Source organism: Ovis aries, chromosome 16 (genome assembly GCF_016772045.2).
Source record: "Ovis aries strain OAR_USU_Benz2616 breed Rambouillet chromosome 16, ARS-UI_Ramb_v3.0, whole genome shotgun sequence".
NCBI lineage: Eukaryota > Metazoa > Chordata > Mammalia > Artiodactyla > Bovidae > Ovis > Ovis aries.
The window spans coordinates 8,314,674-8,338,104 of record NC_056069.1 but is presented as its reverse complement, the minus strand read 5'-3'; the positions used below and the strand labels follow the sequence as shown (position 1 = coordinate 8,338,104).

General features: G+C 45.4%; 1 protein-coding gene across 1 annotated transcript; it reads right to left on the bottom strand.

The window, feature by feature from the left end:
* Positions 1 to 846: 846 nt before the first annotated feature.
* Positions 847 to 22,466, bottom strand: FOXD1 (forkhead box D1). The gene is made up of 2 exons (XM_027979947.3): positions 20,540 to 22,466; positions 847 to 3,189 (listed from the first exon to the last, which is right to left on the bottom strand). Exon 1 carries the CDS (start codon positions 22,013 to 22,015, stop codon positions 20,573 to 20,575), a length of 1,443 nt encoding a protein of 480 aa, XP_027835748.2. The 5' UTR covers positions 22,016 to 22,466; the 3' UTR covers positions 847 to 3,189; positions 20,540 to 20,572.
* Between the last annotated feature and the right edge of the window lie 965 nt (positions 22,467 to 23,431).

Sequence of the window (23,431 nt, the reverse complement as noted above, 5' to 3'; positions counted from 1 at the left end):
CTGCTATTCCAGTCATCCTATTAACTGACTTCAATGACTTCACTAAAAGGTGCATGTTAAAATGAACAGAAGGAAATGTAGCAAATACTGAAGTGCAATTTTATAATATTCTTTCATTTTAAAAATATCTTGTTGGATCAACTCTTTGCCTTATAATTAAGAAGAACTGTAAAATACTATAATGCCCCAAACACACGTATTGTATGCTTGTTTTTCAGTTATTGATTTGTAGATGTGAAAGTATAACTTTTGTTCACTTAATACAAATCAACTTTTAGCAAGCAAGTAAATGAAAGTAGGAAGAAAAAAACCTGCTCATTTTGAATGGGAAGAGCTTTAAAAATTCTTGTACCCCAAAATGATAAGAGGTCTTCTTTCCTGTCACGTAAATGGAGAAATGGAAACATTCATACTGTCTATGACTTTGGTCAAACCACTCAGTGGTAGTAAAAATGTCAGATACCCAGGAATAAGAATCATCATAACCCTACTGCTCTAGTTGGATAGTATAGATCCATTAGTCTAAATTTTATGGTTACATCAGTTTTTTCACTGTTTTGCCTCAGTGCATGTGTGCGTGCCAAGTCAGTTCAGTCGTGTCTGACTCTGCACCGTATGGACTGTACCCCACTAGGCTCCTCTGTCCGTGGGATTCTCCAGGCAAGAATACTGGAGTGGGTTGCCATGCCCTTTTCCAGGGAATCTTCCCAACCCAGGGATCGAACTCACCTCTCTTATATCTCCTGCATTGGCAGGCAGGCACTTTACCACTAGCACCACCTGGGAAGCCCTTTAAATCAGAGACAAAGCCAATCAACTCCAAATTATTCTACCCAGACTTTTCAGTTGAATGATAGATTAGTTAGTTTATTCATCAGCTGGAAAATATTTATCAAATGCTAATCATGTACAAGATATTAGAGGAATACAGAGAATTACAAGGTATAGGCTTTCTTTTAAGCAGCTTAAAACACAGTGGATACTTAATAGAGGACAGTGCATATGAACACATCATAAAAGCTCTTAATAGATATCTCACCAGGGTGATTCTCCCAAAGAATCACCCTCCCTGATTATATAATGTATTAAATTTGTTCATCTAAATAGTTAATTCAACAGCCCTATGTGATTTATTGGTGATGGTGTCCTATAGAATGAATGCCAATTAAGTAGTACATTTAATAAATTCTTCAGGTTTGGAGAGACAAGTCCTTCTCTGGGAGCATGAAGACTAATGGTGCCCAGGTTCTGAAATCAGAACCTCACCTTAAGTAGCTCATCTACTTAAGGATATATGACAGTGACAGGCTGCTCAATGTTATCATGCTTTACTTCTCCCCTGTGAAAACCAGGGATGTACTTTATAGGATGGTTGTGAGAATTAAAATGAGATTATTTGCATAACATAATTAGCAAAGGACTCAGCAGAAAGTGCTCCATACATGTTAACTATGTAGTAACAGCATTCATGTAATAACAGTATTTGTGTGGCCTTGCTTTTTATGTAGTAGTGGTATTCTTCAAGAGGGGAAGTATCTCAGCTAGGTGTGGAGACCATAGAAGAAGAAAAGATGGTACAGGTATGGAGAATAATAGTGTGAAAAGCAGGAAGACTGTAGTGTCTGCTGAGACAGTAAGTTTGGCCCAGTTGTGAAAGATCTTGTTTATAAGGTAAACTTACTACTCCATCATGCAACCTATAAAGAATGACTTTTCATTCTTGGGCAAAGTGTGACATGATAAAGAGGTTTGGGAAAAGGTAATCTGCAGCATATAGTGGACAGTGGGGAGACTGGAGATAAGAAGACCAGAGGAAAAAAATTACTTAAGCGGTACAGGCACAGGGTGATAGGGGCTTGATGTCTGAGTGTGAGAGTGGAAACAGGAGGAGTGAGTCTTTGCAGAGGAAGAATTGACCAAACTTGGTAGATGAGTGGATGTGAGAATTAATGTGAAATAGAGGGAGATTATGAAAATGTTAAGCCTGGGTTAATGTGAAAATGGAGTACTCTTGTTGGAAGTAAAGCAGTCAGAAAGGGAAGCCAGTTATGGAAAGAGGCTTATTTTAGAAATGTTAAAGTTGAGCCTTATTAAATCCTGGGTATGTCTAACAGTCATTAGAAAACTAGGACTAGAGCTTAGAGAAGTTGGGGGTGACATCTGGTTATCCCTCAAGTAAGAGGCCTGATGGAATGGCTGTGAGTGGTACCACAGTGACCCATCAAAAGGATCCCCTGGGGCCTGGCTGACTCTCTTCACTCTTTCCAGCAGGCCCCAGGTAGTAGTCTCGCCCCTCACCCTTGTATCCCTGTCCAGCTTTTATCAAGGTGGACATTAAGAACAGGCTCTAGATGTCTGAGACATCTCTGGAATCACCCTTCTCCTTTGCTGATTCAGAAAACCATACGCCCCGTAGAACTTTTCCATTTTGAAGTCAGGGTAATAGAAATATGCTGGAAGTGTTAAGTGTACAAGAATTAACCACACACTCAAGCTAAGGGATCCCTAGTCCACCCTTTCCCTGCTCTTCACCTCTGAAGTGATTCTAGTCCCTGTCAAAGAAACCTCAGATTTTGTTGACCAGACTAGGAGTATCCATTGATTACAGGCATTTGGTTGACTCCATGTGATGAGATTTTAGTGTTCAATTATCTGCTCACTGAAAACATCCTGCTTTTTATCCTGCCCTCTCATGCTGCTATTTTTTATAATTCTCTTCCCCTGTGTAATATTCTTTCTTCTTCAAGGCTCATCTCAAACATTCAGTTCAATTCAGTCGCTCAGTCGTGTCTGACTCTTTGTGAGCCCATGAACTGCAGCACGCCAGGCCTCCCTGTCTATCACAAACTCCCGGAGCTTACACAAACTTATGTCCATTGAGCTGGTGATGCCATCCAACCATCTCATCCTCTGTTGTCCCCTTCTTCTCCCACCTTCAATCATTCCCGGCAGCAGGGTCTTTTCAAATGAGTCAGTTCTTAGAATCAGGTGGCCAAAGTACTGGAGTTTCAGCCACAGCATCAGTCCTTCCAATGAATATTCTGGATTGATTTCCTTTAGGATGGACTGGTTGGATCTCCTTGCAGTCCAAGGGACTCTCAAGAGTCTTCTCCAACACCAGTTCAAAAGCATCAATTCTTTAGCGCTCAGCTTTCTTTACAGTCCAACTCTCACATCCATTCATGACTACTGGAAAAATGAAAGATTTGATTAGATGGACCTTTGTTGGCAAAGTAATGTCTCTGCTTTTTAATACACTGTCTAGGTTGGTCATAACTTTTCTTCCAAGGAGTAAGCGTCTTTTAACTTCATGGCTGCAATCACCAACTGCAGTGATTTTGGAGCCCCCCAAAATAAAGTCTGTCACTGTTTCCCCATCTATTTGCCATGAAGTGATGGCCCAGATGCCATGATCTTAGTTTTCTGAATGTAATCTCAAACATTACCTCCCCTACAAAGCCTTTCTTGATCCTCTTAGCATAGTTACTTCTTTCACTGTGATCTTACATGAATCAATCCATACTTCTATTGAAGCTTATATTTGAATTAGTATACATGTCTTCTCCCCCAACATCTCCAACCAGATGTGTTATTTTTTCTTTGTATCCACAGCACATCACACCATGGCTGAGACATACTGAGATGTCCACTCAATGCAAGATGGGTAAATGAATGAAAAATCAAATGTAGGTCTTTGGCTAGCCTTGATCATTTGTTTTAATTTTAATATCTATATTTTAATATTATCTTTATTTGTACTTTCTTCAATCTTTAATATATGTTATGCTTGTAATACTATATAGACCCAAGAATCTGTAACAAATTCCCAAGTTTTGACACTTTTATAGCATTTCATAAGAAGTGGTTTTAGTTTGTTATTACTTTTTTCATGTATTTTATTACAGTTTTAAATGAAAATGTTTACATTCTTTTCAAGAAGTTTGGCTGAAATGATGCCAAGTAGTATTTCTTAAGTTGCTTTATTTTTAAAATAATAAACTGTTTTCAAGTAAATCAATAAGTGAGAAAAATTTTTTGATAAAGTACCTGAGAGTTTTCTATAATAAAAGTAAATTTTTGTCAGATACTCATGACCAAGTTCTTCTGCTGAAGTCTTAGATTCTGTGTGGTCCCTTCTTGCTTCTTTAAACAGATGGGAGCCCATATATGTGAGCAGGTAGATGAATGGATGGAATAAAGAGGCCAAGCTCTCTCTCCACATATAAATCTCCAAAAATAATAGGATACATGTGTGTAAAAGTGGTAAACCACTAATAATATTTAGAACTCCACAATTCCTAGAGGAAATAAAATAATAAAGCAATAAAACAGTCAAGGGAAAGAACAAGTACCATAGTTAAAACAGTGGCATCAGGACTCAAAACTGATGTGTCTGAAATCCAGTCACTCATGATTGGGTCTGCTTAAGGTGGGAATTTAAGATTGTTTCTATGTCGTGGTCCACTTCACTTACCGATAGGCAGACCAGATCTCCTGGGCGGGCTCTGCATTGAGTCCGAGCCATATTGGTGCCAACTGTTGATTATGAGGACTGAACACACTCTTCGTGTCAATAGAGATGTTTAACAACGTAACTAGTGGTAGTACTGGTTGAATCACCTTTAAACACTTTGGTAGAGGGAGTAAGAGAGTCACAGCCATGTCGCAAGTTAATAAACGTTAACGTTTCATTGGCCATAGTTCAATTACAAAACAGATAAGGTAATGAGTAGTGCTTTGCTTAAAGAGAGATTGGTAACTGCTACCCTTTGAACACTCCCTGTTTTGTTTAACATACTATTTTTAAAATAAGACACACATTTCCAAGGACTTAATTTACAGCCATGCTCTAGAAATGAAACCAGATTTTTAAACCTTTGTCAGATCTTATGTATGAAAATGAGTGTTTCCTTTTGAGCAGTCACCATAGGAGGTCACGTGATACCAGCGATGCTCTCACTCCCAAGGCCATTTTGAGGACTCTTTTTGTGACCGGTTTACACTAGATGATAAATCTTCAGGTACACTTTGGCTTTGCAAAAAAGCTGTTTCACCCCATGTAGTCATCTGTCTTATTCATGGTATTTAACTCTCAGTGGCATTTGGCTATTTGCAAAAATCAAATCCACCCTCAAAGAATGAAGTTTTTCAAACAAATGGGCGGATTATTTTAGTTTCCAAGAAATTTTCAGCATTGGGCCTATCAATAGAAAATTCAGTGTTAAATGATGTCTTTTAAACATTGCTTATAAAATATCTGTAGCAAGGACAGGGCTAAATTCATTGTTATTAATTATGAGAAATCAACCAATGAAAGCTCTTGTCATCAACAGAGCCTTCTACTAACAGGACATTGACTAAAGCATCCCTTACTTATTTTTAAACTTTTTATTGTGAAATAATTGTAGACTCAGAAGAAGTTGCCAAAATAGTACGTAGAGTTCCATGTGCCCTTCTCTCAGTTCCCTCCCCTCAGTTTCCGCCACTCAGTGGTGACATGTCCTGTAACTGACTGCAGTACAATATAGAAGCCAAGAAACTGACATTGCCTAGCACCATTAAGTAGCTTAGAGGTTACAAGAGGACTTAATCTTCACCAGTTTTTACACGCATTCATGTGTGTGTGTAGTTCTGTGCAATTTTATCCCATGTATAGATTCACATAACTAAACAAGGCACGGAACTCTTTCATCCCTAGAACTCCCTTCTGCTTGTGTTGCCTGTGTGCCTAGTTGTGCCTGACCTTTTGTGACCCCATGGACTGCAGCCCACCAGGCTCCTCTGTCCATGAGATTTCCCAGGCAAGAACACCAGAGTGGGTTGCCATTTCCTACTCCAAGGGATCTTCCCAACCCAGGGGTCAAATCTGTGTCTGCTACATCTCCTGCATTGCACGTGGTTTCTTTACCTCTTGAGCCACCGGGGCATCTATAGAGTCATGTAACTACCACAGCAAACAGATCACAGAACTCTTTCATCACGACAGCTCCCTCCTGCTACACTTTTGTTTATGAACCCCTTCCACCCTTTCCCCTGTCCCGTGACAACCAATGTGTTTCATAGTTGTGTCATTTCAAGAACCTTATATAAATAGAATGATCCAATATATAATCTTTGGAAGTTTACTTTTTTCAGTAAGCATAACACATTTAAGATTTTTTTTTTTTTTTTGCATCACTAATATGTGTGTGTGTGTGTCGCTCAGCTGTGTCTGACTCTTTGCACCCCGTGGACTGTAGCTCGCCAGGCTCCTCTGTCCATGGAATTCTCCCAGCAAGAATACTGGAGTGGGCTGCCATTCCCTTTTCCAGCAGATCTTCCCAACCCTGGGATCGAACCTAGGTTTCCCACATTAAGGCAGGTTCTTTACCATCTGAGCCACCAGGGAAGCCCAATAGTTAACTCCTTGTCATTGCTGAGCAGCACTGCACTGTATGAATATCCCAGAATTTCACCCCCTGGAGGACGTTTGGGTTGTCTTCTTTTTCCTTCTCGCTATTACAGATAAGTCTGCTGTGGACATTTATGCACAGATTTTTCTGTGAACATAAATCTTCATTTTCCTGGGTAAATGCCTGGAGTATAGTTGCTGGGCTGTATGATAGGTGCATACTTAGTTTTGTAAGTAACTGACAAACTCTTTTCCAGAGTGACTACCATTTTACAGTCACACCCGTAATGTATGAGAGATCCAGTTTCTCTGCATCCTCACTAGCAACTGGTGTTACGGTTCTTTTCAATTTTGGCTATTATAATAGGAATGTAGTGTTTTTCTTTGCCTATTTCTGGAAATTACTGATTCAATTTCTATGACTGGTACGATGAGAATTCAGTAGAATGACTTTTTGTCTTCACAGTGCCTTCCTGAATATGAAGCTCATGGCTTATTTTATATCTATGTTAACTTTTTAGATTTAACATTATAAAAATATATGTTCTCTACTTCAACTTTACCAATATCCACTAATAAGCAATCAAAACCTCACTTTAGTCTCTTCTATCCCATCTCATAATTTATCCCATGGCACAAACATGCCCGTGCCTAAAAATGCTGTTCTTCCTGGGCAAAAAATCAGTAGTGGCTGCATTCTACTGCTTCTTTGGAGGGAAGGAGCACTAATGATGGGCTCACTGGTTGTCTCTGGTTGGTCACCCTCATGAATTCGTGAGAGAACAGTCTTTGTGGCTGGATTGCTGGGGATCCTAGGGGACAGCAGGACTGTCATAATCCTATAGGTTTGCTGTGCTTCTTTCATTCATAGGGTGCAGTTTTCTCTGTTCAAAGTTAACTGGCTTGTATGATGACCCATGGATGAGACCCAAGTATAGATGGCTAGATTAGTTGCAAAATGAACACTTTCAAACAAAACTCAAAGTGCACTTGACAGGCTGCTGCACTAAGTACTTGCATGTCTGAGATAAAACAAGCTGGATGCATTCAGGTCCCCCCCTCAAGTTCATGCCATTCTTTGTGAAGAGGCCTAAAGTACTTCCTACTGTTGAAATGGTGAGTAGGAAACAGAATCCAATGACAAAAGCAGCTTGTGGCTTCTGCTTCCTCTACATTCACCCACAATTACATCTTGATAATGATGTAACTAACAGTTGTTGCAGGTAAACCATTTCATCTTATTTGTTTACTTATGTACTTGTAATCATAAAATTACCTCTGCTGGTTGATAATGATGTATTTTGGAGGAGGAGGGGTAAAGCTGGGAGGGATGTTTGTTTTTAATTTAATGTTGCTTGTTTTCAATTTGGGAGTAAGTTAAAGCTTTCCAGTGTCTGTCTGCCCTTCTTGATCTATATAAATTGACTTACCACTTAAATTGTCTTATAAATAGAAGTTTTAGCAGATGAACCTCAAAAATATATTGATGAGTAATAGAAGCCAAACAAAAAGCTATATACAAACTGTATAATTCCATTTATCTGAAGTTCAACATTTAAAAACAATCTGTGGTGATAGAAATGAGAATAGTGGTTGGGGGGGTGGTATTGACTGGAAAGGAGCATGGAAGAATCTTCTGGGGTGTTTAAAATGTTCAATAACTTGATCTAAGTAGTGGTTACACAGTTTACCAAGTTGTATGCTTAGGAGTTGAGTACTTTAGTTGCTGTTATTTAATTAAAATTTAAATTAGCAATTGAAATGAAAAAGTAAGAGGTTTGATGATGTAAAATCACAGACCAGAATCAGTTTTGGCTTCTCACTTCTATGCTTCCAGGATTTAAAATTTTGCAAATTATAATTTTCCCCATTGTAAGTGAACCACTTTGCTTGTCTCTGTTCATTTTCTCTGCCCCTCCCAGCTTCTTAACAAGTTAGATTTTTGTTGCAAAGTTATGCATATTGTAACTGTTAAATTAAACTATTATGAAGCAGGGTGTGGAAGCAATAAAAATTTATTAAGATCACTTTAGACCTTTAAAAATTCCACAATTCCTTTCATTCACATGACATCCTTCATTCCTTTTTTTGAAGTTTGGGTCCAAGGAATTTTGCATGCTGTGGGTTGACATTTAGTTAATAGCATCTTTTGCTGAGGTTCCACTTTTCTAAATTAACAAGATCACGAACAGTGACCTGATGATATTTCTTTGTATACCTGGCACTTTTCCAAAAAGAAGGATTAAGGTAACAAAAAGGGGGTAGCGGGGAAAAGAGAGAAAAAGGAAGGAAGAAAAGGAAAAAACTCAACCCTTCTCAATCTACTTTATTCTAGGGCAAAATGTGTTTCAAATTTTTTAAAATATCAGATATTACCCTCTCACCAAGAAAATGAACAAATAACCCTACACACATACACAAAATCTGTAGTTGAAATGTGTCTGCTATTTCACATTTCTATCACTTGTTCCTAATACCTTGTGTCTTGGTACCTTCCTACTAAGCCATGAAAAAGCTAAAATCTGCATATAAACCTGTGGGCGGGGGGTGGCTAGAATGTGTAACTTGCTTCAGGAATTGAACCAAGTCAAGTTTAGCTTCCTCAGGCGTATATGAAGCGTTTGTCTCTGAGTCCTGTCTGACTCTGCGAGCCCACAGCTGGGGACACTCCCCTGTGCGTGGAATTCTCCAGGCCAGAATACTGGAGTGGGTAGCCTTTCCCTTCTCCAGGGGATCTTCCCAACCCAGGGATTGAACCCGGGTCTCCCGCATTGCCTTTGCGGGCAGATTCTTTACCGTCTGAGCCACGAGGAAAGTCCCAAGGCGTATCTTGGGATGTGCCAATACGGAAGGAAAAAGGCCGAAGTGTACAGTAAGAATCTGGCTAGGCACATAATACACGTTTATTTAAAAGCCTGGTAAGAGGAGGTACAAATAATTATGTGCGTGAAGAACTCCTGTAACAGCGTCCCATGCTAGCATAGTAGATCGAGAGGGCACCTGAGACTCCCATTCCCAGAATCTTGACTTGGAAAATTCACGTTTTAACAGAAAGGAAAAGAGTGACCTATACAGAGGCAGTGTGAAAATTCCCGATGATGGAGGGGGAAATCTGGAGCCTGCCAAATGCTAAAGGGTGCTTTTCCAGTAGGCTGCCTTCAACTTCTCTGCCCCGCTGCATGCCCTACCGCAGTTGTCTGGGCCCCCAGCCTGGGCAGACTGAGGGGCGAGCGGTGCGCGGGAAAGGCAGGCCAGCAGCAGGTGGGAAGGTGGCGGACTTCTGTCTCCGGGAAGGAAATGGACTGAGATGAAAGGGCGGAAAGCAGTGGCGCTCAGGGCTTGTGTCTGCGGGATCCCGACCTTCTCGAAATCGCCCCGGGCTCCTCTAATTAGAGAAGGGACGCAGGGTGGGCGTTAGTTCCCAAACGTTTTAATCGAGCCTCTTTTCAATGGCCAGGGATAAATGTTGCCACTGTTACTGTGTGCTGAATGGGTCGCGAAGACCCCCGCCCGGCCCCCAGCGTGGCCATTCAGGGCTCTTTTCACAACCTCTAAGCGTTTCAGTCCCCGGGCCTAGCGACACTCCAGAGCGCTCCTAATTAGTCTAATTAGAAAGGTGGATTGATAGATGGGAAGAAGACAAGAGTTGAGTTCGGAAGATGCGCAATGCTGCCAATTTCGGCTGGGTAGCTGCTGACTCTCTCCAGAAAGAAAAGGCCGGAAAGAAGGAGGCTGGAGCCGGAGCCAGCCAGCCCGCCCTGCAGAGGCTCGGCTCCCGCGGGATCCGCGAGCTGGGCGGTCGCTGACCCCGCGCTTCCCTCGCTCTGCCGGAGCAGACAGCGGGCACCTCCGGCTTCTCACAGCCTTTGCGGAGAGAAGCTGGAAGGAAGGGCCGAGGCCGAGAGCCGCACGGCCTCGCGCCCCGGCCTGGAGCCTCTCCGGCCCGCTGCGCCCCGCCGCCGCCCCTTCCTCCCGCGGAAAGCGGTGCAGAGGCGCGGCCTGGGCGGCCGGCGGGCCGGGCAGCGGGGCCTTCGGGGGTCACGACCGGAAGGTCGGTGCGGGGCCTCTGCGTCCCGCCGCGCCACGTGGCCACTCCCCGCGCCCTCCCGCCCCGGGCCTCGCGGGCTGTCCGAGCTGTGTTTCGTCTCAATAAAGCCGAAACCCCAAGAAGGAAAGAGCTTTGGTTTGAGAAGGAGGCTTAACTGCGTGCGGCCGTACTCTGGGTGCGTGCGAGGTTCCTTCGCCCTGCTCCGCGAGCAGGCCCCTCACCCGCGCCGCCCGGCGGCCGCGCGCTCCGGGTTGTCGCGCGCAGAGCGGCAGGGCCCCGCGCATTCCTGCGCCCGCCGTGGCCCGGAGCAGCGCGGGTGGCTTCAAGAACACTGAACCTTTAATTGGGCCATAAATCAGACAGGGGAGTGCGGTGGAGTTTGTGCAGGTGTAAAAACAGAGGGGAAAGCCTGGGCTGAGCAGCCAAAGCGCCCGGGCAGGTCAGAACCTCCAGCAAACTAACATCTTGATAAGTCCGCTGACAACAAAATAAACAGTGGAGAGGGCCGGGGGAGGCGGGGAGCGCGGTTGCCCGCGGCCCGCGCGCAGCAGCACGGCGGCCGTCTGCTGGGAGGAGGCAGGCCTCTTCTGGGTTTGTGTATGGGGCTCTTTTTCGGGGCAGGGGGGTTCTTAGGGAGGAAGGAGAAGCAAAATTATCTCCCTTTTCACCCTCTCGCTTTCAGCATCGCGTTCTGTTGGACAGAGAACCCAGGACTGTCAGACGGCGAAGGGTTAGGAAGTGCGCGCAGCCTCGCCGACCCCTGCCCCGTCCGAGAGCCGGAGCTGTTGTCGATCGAGGGCCCGGCCGTTGCGCCCGGGGCGCGCGGGCCTCGCAGAGTCGCGACGAGTCCCTGCGCCTCCTCCCAGACGCGGCGCCACCGAGAGACAGACCACCGGCTCCCGCTTCATTTCAGGGGCTGACGAGGGGAAAACACTGCTGCGCCCCTGGCCGAAGGAGGTAAACCCAAGTAGAAAGGGCGATCAAAAATTAATTTGGTGCACTGTTCGGGAGCAGCTCCCTGTCAAAACTCTACGGAGACGTTGGCACAAGCGGCAAACGGATTCACAGACAAAGGAAAACAATACAAGTCTCGTTAGATCATTTTTCTGGACATTATTTAAGGTCTGAAAGGGACCAAATCGTTTCAAAATGTTGCCAGTAAAAATTATCCTATGTGGAATGCAACTAATCCTTTTAGGTTCCTGTCAACTGTTTCCACAAAAGGAATCCGATTTTTCAAATCAAAGATCCAAAAGTCTTTGGGGAGAGATTTATTACATGCCAGAGCTTTAGTTACAGAATAGAGTTACAATAACAACTCGCACCCACCAACTCCCCAAAATAAGGGATCCCGTCCCACACAGTTCTAATGACGTGTGGGGGATGGTTTGCTGGAGTCCTGCTAAATATGCAGATAGGAGGAGAGGGGGGGAAGGGGGAGGAAGGCAGAGAAATATTAAATTCCTTAAATAGACCAACAGAACGCAGCGCCTCAACATCTTATTTTTGTTCTCTGTACCCCCGGTTCCTTTTGAAGAGGAAAACAAGACCCAAACTTGGTGACCTGCCCCCCAGTTTAGAACTTTAAGGTGAGCTTAATGCTTGAGTCCTGAAAAACTCTTCCGAACCCTCTCTGAGTTTGCATATTAGTGTGTCTACAGTGTCTGCAAGTGGAAAATATTTAAAAATGAGAAAAGAATACAAGAAAATATTTTTTCTTTAAAATTTTTAAAAATTTAAAGTTTTTCTTTGATTTGGAATACAGTGTTTAAGAACAAGAAAAATGTGCCCCAGGGCTTTTCACTGTGCCTCTGTATATGAGTCTTTCCACAAACTCATGTGAACAGAAATGCATTCCCTGTAGGTCACAGCCTCAGTTCACCGTAGTATGAGCATTTTGTGATGAGCCTGATCATGAAGATCCTCCGCCTCCTTTTCAGTTCTTCACTGATTAGAACTGGTGGCTAGGGATAAGACTGATGGGTGAATGACTGGTAAAAAGCCTTAAAAACTTGAGAAGAAACTCAAATTCCTAGTTCTCTGAGTGGAGGAGTTTAGTGCCTCCATACCATATAGGCACCAAGCTCTTTTAGGTGCTTTGTGAATGAACTGCCACACCAGTAGTTTCAAGAAGCAACTTCAGTTTAGTTTACAGACAGTTGAGTTTGGGGTTTTTTTGTTTGTTTGTTTGTTTTATGGTTCTGTTAAGTGGAGAAGTGAAAATAGATCTTCCTAGCCTTCCCTCCACCCCATTGTTTGCTGCTGAAATGGCTCGTTCCTCTTGCTGCCTGAGTTTCTGTTATTAGAGGCAACTTGGTGGTGGGAATTCTTGCATTTGTTCCCTGTATTTAAATTGGGAATAAAGGGATTTGCATTATAGCAGGTGCTCAATAAATACTACAGACTCATCCCACTTTTCAAAGCTTAGAGGTTAAAGAGATGATTAGTAGGTAAATAATTAGAGAAAAGAAATAGAACAAGAGACTAGAAGAGGGATTTAAAACACCATCACTTTGTTTATTTTAGAAGGGAGGAGAAAGTTATCTGTCCAAATATACATCTGACTGAGGTAAGAGAAAACACAATGCCACCTCTTTTTTCCTCATTTCTAGTAAGGGTTAAATAACAATTTATTTCCTAGATAGGGTGGGAATGTTGAAGAAAGATGAGCTTTACAGGAGGCCAAAAGTTTCTCTTAACTAATTTAAGGATTTGGGTATACTCCAAAGTTTAGAGGTTTTTCATTTCCTGGAAGAATATGGATGTGGAAATGAAGCCACAAAAGAATCATCAGTCTATATATGTGTGGAGGTTTTATGTCTTCCAAAAATATTTTCATATAAATTGGCTTATTGATTCTCAAAACCCATCACCACACTCCCCCCCCCCAAATATAAATGAGTGTGAAGAAAACTGATCTAATATTTATTTTTAACTGAGTCTTATTTCTTCTGTTGCAATCTCTGGAGGGTTTTTTTTTGGTTTGTGGTTTTCCCCCCTCATTTAACAGAATACAGTCTTGTCACAGTCATTTTCATATATATGAAACTCTGCATAAAAAATAAAAATAGAAATCAAAAACCAAATTATTGTTCATTCATAATAATCCTTCATTATTGACTTGTCAGAAAATGCTTCACACCTTTTATTGCTGAAAATATCAGCCTTTTAGTTATATTAAAGGAAATTCCTAAGCTAGTGCTCAAAGAAGCTTCTGCTCTCTGCCATAATTATTATCTGCTCCCCCTTTCTTTGCCAGTCTGTTATCGATCAGAGTTGCAATTAAGAGACACTCCGTAGTTTGTATCTGTCTTCCTCTGGGACAGACAGACCCCAGCAAGGCCCATGGCCTCAGATCCGTTCTTTCCTGGTGCTCTAGGGACTTGCTGGACCTATGGATGCATTACATAGAATTCTGCCTAATGGACCAGATAGATTCTCCTTAACGGTAGCATCTTACATAAAGGGAAACATCCTATCTTGAAAAATAGAGACACTCTCACTTTAAGATTAGAAAATTATCTTTCCAGACTTAATTTCAAATTCAGAATTAGAATTTTCCACATTCCTGAAGATTCTGATTTCAATACACTGCATTTCTTCCTGAAATGGGGTTTTGTTGTCTTTTACAACTTAGAATTTAGAAGGGGAAAAAAGCATTTGCAAAAACACTTTCTCTGATGGATACATGTGTATGTTTGGCTGAGTCCTTTTGCTGTTCACCTGACACTATCATAACATTGTTAATTGGCTATACCCCAATACAAAATAAAAAGCTTAAAGAAATTATGTATGTATGTGTATGTGTGTGTATTTCTATAAAAAAACACTCAGGCTAATCTAGTGAATCCAGACTTGGCATTTCCTTGGTTACCCATTTAAAGATGGAAGCATTAAATATAGTGTGCTTTAAAACAAAAAAAACAAAGACACTTTTTCTCTGGAAAATCAGTGTTATCTTGCATTAAGCACTGTTTCTTGAAAAACTCAGCACAAACACTTTCCTTCCTAGTCTGCAGCTCACAGTTAGACGAAATCCCCACACTGGCTCCAGCCTGGGTGGCCTCATAAGGGACAAGGAGTGGCTCCAGGGCCTGCCTGGAGGAGGCTGGGCTTCAGTGAAGCTTCTGGTGGTGACCCGCAAGGATAAGCTGGTCACATCCAGGGAAAGATGTAATTCCAGCAGGTGGTCTGGAATTCCCTCCCAACTCCCCCCCACCTTCAAGGCATTTCAGGGAGACTGGTGGCCAGGAAGTTTGGAGCTTGAGGTAGGATTGCCCCTCAAGAGACTCCAGTGCCTTGTGTTCACTGCGAGGGAGCTAAAAGAACCCATTCAACACCTGATATGCAGCTGTTCAAAGACAGTAAAATCGCTGAGAGGGTGCAGGGTGGGCATATTCTCCGGAAAAAAAAAAAAAAAGACTTGCTTTCTTACTAAATGTTAAGTTAGTTGATATGACTCTTGACATGCTCATTTCTGCATGAAAAGGATGAGACCCTAAGTCTGGTTAAAAAGACCTACTGAACAGTTTAGCAAAAAAAGTTCTGCCAGTTTGGTAGATTTTAAGCATTAAAAATGCTTAAAGTACCAGCATTTTAAGCAAGAAAAGCTGAGGAAATGGACAAACAGTACAGCAGTGAAAAAGATAAGTCATCTGTGTGTGTGTTGTGTGATGTTTTAAAGATTGTTGATGTGAAGAAAAAAAGTGATGCTAGGAAAAAAATATACAGAACTAGGTGGAGGAAGCTGATATTCCTGAATAATTGACTTTCAATTCCAAATGCATCCAAAATGGGCGGGGTATCTCTGGGAAGCCCTGAGTACAGGTGGCAGGGAGGAGAACCTAGCAAAAACAAAAACAAAAAATGTATAAAAAATAAATGACTCTTCTACACAGCGACCTCTAAGGCAATTGCCCTACCAGGGTGGACCTTTAATCAATCACAATGATGGTAACACGGTGGCAGTGTGATGTATTGGAAATAAAATGAGATTTAAATCCTGACATCTCAGTAGCTGTGACCTTGGGCAAGTCATATCATTTGAGCCTTTATACCTTTATTTGTAAAGTGGGGTCAATAACAATTATTATCCTATTTCACAGTGTGGTTGAAAGAAATATTAGTGAAAGTCCTTTGAAAAGTTAATGTGTGCTGTGGGTAGTAACTGGAATAGACATGAAAGGGGTTCTGGGGTACTGGTAACATCTTCTTGACTTGAAGCTGGTTACACAGGGGTGCTCACTTAAAAGTTAAACTAGCTCAAAACAGTTTTTAAAATTACGATTTAATGCTAAGGACAAGGAAAATTAGAAATAAGAAGCTTACATATTTAATCCTCACTTCTCTTCCTTCCTTATCAGACCCAGAGACTGGGGACTCAAAATGGGGGTTCAGTGATAAGAATCAGTTGTTTTCTATGTGGGTTTTTTTTTTTTTTTTGCTTGTTATTGAATAGTATTTTCCTGGTATAGAAGCAGGAGCGAACCAGGAAGTTTCCTGCACACCAGAAAGGAACCCCAAACTGTTCACATTAAAGGAAAGATGTGATTAGAGAGGTGTGACATGCAAAGAAATTATCTGAAAAGTGAATTCAGTTGGGAAAGTATAAGACCGAAAGAGCCCTGAGCAGCTGGTCATGATCAGATTCTCCATCTTTCTGTCAAATGTAACTGTATCTGAGTTGGCAGGGTATTTATTGCTAAAGTCGAAGGGCCAGATTTTACACTAAACATATTTACACGTTTACATTCGTTGCCCTATAAACACTCCACGTTTCACTGGCTGTGACATCAAACACATTTACCAACAAAAAGCATATGCCTAATTACAAAATCATAGGGGGAAAAGGAGGCAAGTGGCAGCTGATGGGCAATGAGCATGCATTCCTGTGTGTGTGTATGTGTGACCCAACTGTAACACTAGGAAACCAGTAAAGACAAGAATTTATACTGACAACACCGGGCCCACTTCACTTGTCCTCTGCTCCCCAGGACTATCCTTGTCTGGTTCTGTTCGAAAGGGGGAAGGGGACCCCTGGCATTCCAATTAGTCCCAGGTTACACCCCGCTCCCCTTGGAGGAATCCAGAGAAACCAAGGTGCTTCCTGGGCAGATTTCTGACTTGGACAGAGTTTGATGCTGATTGGCCTTTAACTGGCCCCCAAATGACTTCTCAGTCCATAATAAAAACAGGTGTGAGCAAAATGTGTAGCCAGCAGAGAATTTCTCAACGAAAACTAGAGTTGTTAATTCCTGGCTTGAGATAGTAACATCAGATCCCTACCCATCAATAGCAGTTGTAATAACACTGTTAGCTGCTCCAAGCTTGGTCCTCAGTCAAGCACGGAAATCAGAAGCACCAGAGCTAGAGAGAAAAACAAAACAGGCACAACCGCTGGCCTCAGACAGCCTTTAATAAATGACACGGACTGGTATTCCATCAAAATAATCACCTTCCATCAGAATAACCACCTCTCCCAGTGTTCTCAGAGGACAGGCGAGAGGAAGAAATGGTGGATTAAAAAAAAAAAAAAAAAAAACCTGTGAAGGGTAGAAACCTCCAGCCCCCTTCGGATGGATTTTTACTACATACACTGTAAGAAGTGTGATAACAAATAGATCCCAAACTCCAATTCCATCAGCAGAAAGTTTGGGCAGGAATAGGCCACTGGGTAGGGGCAGCGAAGGAGAGATGTGCAAACTAGATGCCTTAGTAAAGCATGAAGAAAGTCCTCCTGATTTTTTTCCCTTCCCCTCCTCAGTTTCTTTTCTAAGAGGAAGGGAAGGGCCTCTTAAATTCACAGGATGAGGATGGAGAGGAAACACACTGTTGAGCAGAAGCGCCAGCTTCTTATTTTAAAGAAATAAAATAATTACCCAATAGAGGGAAAAAAAAAAGAAATCAACCAAGAAATGATCTAAGGTCATGACACCATGTGTGATACAAGGAACAATTCAATCCATAAGGGCTTCATTACCCCCGCAATAGATAACATTTGGCTAAATCTAGCTGCAGATTAAATCTCCGCAGCATAACAGAGTCCTGAATGGAGAGGCTCCTTTTTGTGTGGTCCTTCTCCGGGAGCTGCCTGAACCATTAGCCCCAATATATCCCTCTCCCTATTAACTGCAATTCCCTCCCGACTGCGCTTCGGTCATTTGTCTCCAGGCTCTACGGGGGCGTTTGATGAGCAGAGAAACAAGGAGAAGGGGAGAAAAGCCTCGGGTTAATGAGTTGTAGCAAATCCACACTTTGTAGTCGGGAGGAGGAGAGCTGGTGTCCAATGTTTGTCCAACTGGTTTATTTTTCGAGACCCAGCCTATTGAGGAAGGCTTGTTCAAGCCGGTTTCGTCCTTACAAACACACAAACATCCTTCTGTTTGCCTTCAAAGAAAAGGGGACCAGAGCTGGATTTGCATGCGAATGAGGAGCCTCGGGAGGAGACGTCCTGGCCCATCAAAGCCCGCGGTAGCCGGGCGGCCTTTGTTCCAGCACCTGCTCGCCCCCGCGGCCTGACAGGGCGCGCCCCGAGCTCCTGGCTCACCGGGCCCACTGCCCGTGGTTCACTCCTCGCCTGCCCCGCGGCCCTCGCCTGGCGGCCCGCGGCCCACCCCTCGCCTGTCCCCGCGGCCTTCGCTTTCCCATAGGTCGGCCAGCCGTCGGCCAGGCCCGCGGAGCCGGCAGAGCCGACGAGGGAACCCCAAACCCGGCGGTAGTGGAGGAGCTGCACTCGCACGACGCAAAGCTCGAGACAGGCAGGCGGGTCGGCTTCACCTTTTCTCAGGATTCGGGACTCAAGACGCACTTGCGGGAGAAGCGGGACCCCGGCTCCCGGTCCCGAACCGAGGACCGCGCTGGATCGCCCAGGCTTTCTTGCCGTTCTCTTAAAAGCACCGACAGCCTGGGAAGCGGAGCGCGTCCCTGCACTTTTTTAAAGATGCGGAAATTTGGATAGAGAAAGAAATTAGCCAGGACTCCCAGGTTCAGGATACCCAAGCATCACGCAAATAGTGAGACACACGATTTTTATTTTCGTGCGCTCTCCCTAATTACTTTCAGATAAAAACTCAGATCTATGCTTTACAGAAGGCTTCGAGGCCCGCCAGCAGTGCTTGTGCGGTTTGGGCTCCTCCTGCTAAAGCCTGTCCACCCAGGGTGCCAGTGACATCCGGACCTTCCGGGTTCCAATGTCTCCTCTTCCTTAGGTGGGCCAGGGTAAACGTAACTTTTCAAAAAAAGACTTTGGTCTAACGAATTACAACTTGTATCTAGGCATAAACTTGGGGGGTGACTGTGTTTACTTTAGCCTCTTATTTTCCCTCTTTCAAATATTTCATAGGGTAAAAAACGCAGAACTTAATTTTGAGGCTATGAGGGTCAGTTTTTTTCCCTGAAGGACAGGGCATCAAAGAATGAACGGCACTGCAAAACAGTGGCCTACAATGTGGCCTTTGTTAACTTGCTAGTTGAAATCGCCAGCCCTTCAGATATATACCTGTCCAGATATTTGAAAAAATAACAATTCACTGATATTAAGCACGAAAATTACTATGCCTTCGTTTTATCTGAACCCCACATTACTACCAAAACTAGTCTCGTCTTTTTAAAGAACTACAAACTACCCGCAATAACTAGTTAAGGAAAATAAAGTTTGAAAAAAGATATCCTAGATCACCTAAATTTTTAAAATATAAGTAAACACCTGATGCATTTCAGTCTTTAAAGAGTATAGTATCTGAAAATTAAAGATTTTCTTTACATACTCTAAAGTTACTCATTTCAACTAGAATTTTGAAGTTAACACTGCCTTTTAGAATAAAAACTTCTTTATGCAACTACTGGAATTCTGTCAAAGAAAATAGCTTTAAATACTAGAGCTTTCAAATACAATTTAATCTATGTATTTTCTTGTTTGATTAAAGCTATTTAACTGATGATGAGCTCTATTAAATTTTTCTAATAAATTTTTAATTCAAAAGTCACAGATTTGTTACTTACTCCCATTAAAACATAACCTTATGTTGCAGAGTTTTTACAGATTTATAGGAATTTGTGCTCAGAAGTGAGTGAAAATTAAATGGAGTGGAAAGCTCCAAAATAAAATTTAAAGTTCTATAAAATTATCTTAGAGAACTGTGGCTTTTAAGTGTCCTCAGTGCTCTTCAAAATGGAATCAAATAAGATTTGGAAAGGTATACCAAAGAAACTTTTATTTGTAGTCATTTAAAAATAATTTCTGATCTCCTGCAATGGTTTTGACTTAGCATAAATAAAAAATCATGGCATGATGTTCTTGTTAAGCTGTCTCTGAAAATATTACTTTTCTCTTCTATAACGGGTTCCTACTTAGCCCACAAGGAAAGTTTAACAGAAAAGAAAATAAACTAAGAAGGGGATGACTAAAGTCGATTCTTTTGGAGAATTTTCTTTGAAAATTAAGTATTTATTTCTGAAAAAGTGTAAAAATCTTACATTAGAATAGTACAATAATTGCCAGTCAAAATTTACAATACTCCTTGTAAAGAATACGAAGTACAAAATAAAAATTCCGCATGTCTATTATGATACAAAACACAGGTTAAAATAAGAAATGATAATTTTGACTTTTTTCCTTGTGTAAACATGTTAATCATTTTTTCCTTTTCATGAAAAAGCACACCAGACAAATGTCCTCAAATAAAAACTATTGCTTCTCTGGCATTTTTCGGGACCTTTACTATTTTTGCATTACTCTTCTGTTGAACATTATTGGTCTTTTATTTTTAACGCCTGGACCTGAGACTCTCTAGACCTCAAAAAGGCTTAGATTTTCAAAAAATGTTCCCAAAGTCAAGGAAGCCCCTTGTGCCTAGACAGAGCGGATCTCCACCAGCACCCTCTTCCTCCCCACCCCAGGTTGGGGGGCTGCAGCATAGGGCGACTTTGCATAAATAGAGGGACCTGCAGAGTCGAAAAGAGCGCCCGAGAAGTTGCCAAACACAGTCTCGTCTGAGAATCCCAAGCGGCGAAATGGGGGCGCGAGGTCGGGAGGGGCCGCGCCGGGAGGAGGGAACAAAACACAAAACCACCCAGATGAAAATAGGAGCCATGATTCCTACCTTCTCTTTCTCAAGCGCGCTAACATAGCGTTATTAACAATTTGAGATCCTAGCAGTAAAGTTCTCGACACTGGACAGGGCAGTCCCTTGGTGCAGAGTCCCCAGGGCGGCCGACGAGGAGACGGAGGAGGCGGCGGCGGCGGCGGCGGCCACGAGCGAGCGGGTGAGCGCGGCGGCCGGACCCACGGCCGCCTGAGCCGCACAGCCGCCGCCGCCGCCGTCGCTACCGCCGGCCCCGAGCGCGGACGGCGTCCCGGGAGATGGGGAGGGCGAGGCCTGCACGGCCACGGCGGCCTGCGCGGCGGCGGCGGCGGCGGCCGGGCCCAGGCTGCCCCCGATGATGCTCTCGATGGAGAAGGGCGAGCGCGCCAGCGCCGAGGCGCCCGGGCCGCCCGCCTTGGCCGCCGAGGCCTGCAGGGGGCCGGGCAGGGCGGCGCCGAGCGGGTGCGGCCGGTAGCCGAAGGCGGTCCGGGCCAGCTCGGCGGCCGCGCCGTGGGGCGGCGGCGGCGGCGGCGGCGGCGGCGGCGGCGGCGGGGGGGGCGGCGGCGGCGAGTGCGGGTGGAAGGCGGCAGCGGCAGCGGCCGCGGCGGCGAAGAGGGCGGAGGGCGGCGCGTAAGGCGGCAGCTGCAGGCCGTAGCCGCAGCCGTAGGGGCCGTAGCCGTAGGCGTGCGGGGGCGGCGGGGGCGCGGGCGGGAAGAGCGCGGCGGCTGCGGCGGCCGCGGCCGGGTCCCCTGCCCCCCCCGCGCCCCCCGCGCCGCGCAGCAGCAGCGACTCGGCGGCGGCGGCGTTGGGCGGGAGCAGCGGCTGCCGCTTGAAGCGCTTCCTCCGGCGCAGGAAGCTGCCGTTGTCGAACATGTCGGCGGACTCGGGGTCGAGCGTCCAGTAGTTGCCTTTGCCGGGGTTGCCGGGCTCGCGGGGGATCTTGACGAAGCAGTCGTTGAGCGAGAGGTTGTGGCGGATGCTGTTCTGCCAGGCGGGGAACTTCTCCCGGTAGTACGGGAATCGGCCGCTGATGAACTCGCAGATCTCGCTCAGCGTCAGCCGCTTCTTGGGGCTCTGCAGGATGGCCATGGTGATGAGCGCGATGTACGAGTAGGGCGGCTTCACCAGCGGGTTCTTGGCGCCGCCGCCCGCGCCCACGCCGCCGCCGCCCGCGCCCGCGCCGCTGCCGCCACCAGCCCCGGCCCCCGCCCCCGGGGCTGGACCCGGGGGCGCCGGGGAGCCCCCCGTCCGCGGAGCCAGCAGGATGTCATCGTCGTCGTCCTCCTCCTCCAGGTCCTCCAGCTCGTCTTCCCCGGCGTACGAGCGCCGCCGCCGCCTCCGCCGCGCGGGGACAGCCAGGCGGTGCCCGCCGCCGCCGCCCTCGTCGTCGTCCTCCTCTTCCTCGTCGTCTTCGTCCTCGCCCTCCCCCACCACGTCGATGTCTGTCTCCTCGGCGAGGCCGGAGGCATCGGACATCTCCGTGCTCAGGGTCATAGCTGTGGCGCGGCGGCGGCGGCGAGGCGGCCCATAGGGGCGCCGGGCTCCGGGTTCCCGCCGCACCCCAGCCCAGGTCCCGGGTGGCGGGCCCGGCCCGGGGGCGCCACGCTGGGCGGGGTGGGGGAGGCGGGGGGCGGGGGACGGTGCTCCGCGGCTGCGGGAGCTGCGGCGCTGGGGCTGCGCGGCAGCCGCCGAGGCTCGCGCTGCGACTTTGTAACTCCTGCGCCGCCGCGGCGGTCCCGCGATCTCCGCGCTGGTTTAGTTAGGCGCGCACCCCGCCTGGGCGGGGGACTTGACCTTCCTCTCTCCACCAGCAGCCCCTCGCCGCGTCCGTCGAGGAGGGGGTGGCGGGGTACCGAGCGAACAAGTCAATAGTGGCGGGCGCCCGGGAGGGTGCGAGACGGTGGAGAGTCTAGGGACAGAGCTCGGCGAAGAGAGGGCTGAGTCCAGGAGAGGGCGGATCTTTCCCCGGCTTATAGCTGAAGGAAGCCTGTCACATGGTGTGCACGTCAGAGCGCTGCCAAGGCTAGGGAAAGAATGCCTAGAGAATCAGCCCTGCTCCGAGAGAAAGTTCACCGTAGGAGGGAGCAGCAACTGTGAAGAGGAGGGAGGAGGCAGGACCCCATCATTCCTTCCCAAAGGAGCTGAGACCTCTGAGTCTCTCGCAGGCTCGTGGTGGTTTGATCAAGGGCCGCGGCATGAGTTCGAGTTCCCAGTCTCCTCTGCAATGAGCCCTCAACCCGAACCCCAGAAACACTCCTGGGACGCGACAGTTTGACCACCCGATGGCCCTTCGGAACCATCTCGCCAGGACATGACCATCCCTGAGGGTCGTCTGAGGTGGTCCCTGGGGAACGGCCTTGAGATTTGTTGCGCTGTTCCACATCCTCCAGATAGAACGAGCGGCTCCCCACGGAATCTGATAAGAAACCGCCTCCCCCCTCCCTCAGTTTAAGCGCAATAATAATTGTTTATTGACCTTTTAACCTGTCCCTTTCGGTTCTTCTTCAAAGACGTTTGTTTTCCACCATCTGTTAATAGAAATGCTGTTAGGGTGGCGTTTTAGTCAGTATCTGAAATTGAATGCCCTAGAAACTTGACTGCTAAACTAAGCCACTCTAATGAGAGGATCTGATTTCGTGGGAATTTCGTGGGAATAAAGAAAGTAACCATTGAATGCAGAGAAGAAACAAATTTTTAGTGGAAACCCAAATACACACCAAAAAAAACTGCTTCTAGGAGTGACTCAAAAAAGTTCTTTCATAATGGGGTAAGGGATTCTATAGTTGTAAGTTGGGATGTTCTAATCAACACTCCATAGTAATCTAGAAGTGTTTAAATCACTAAACAAATACACATATCTCTACACAGTCAGGCTTAATAATAGAAACTACAATGATAAATTTGAAACTT

Bases quoted from the DNA above. Each gene is read 5' to 3' on its own strand.
- FOXD1 (XM_027979947.3), bottom strand. From the start codon at position 22,015: ATGACCCTGAGCACGGAGATGTCCGATGCCTCCGGCCTCGCCGAGGAG.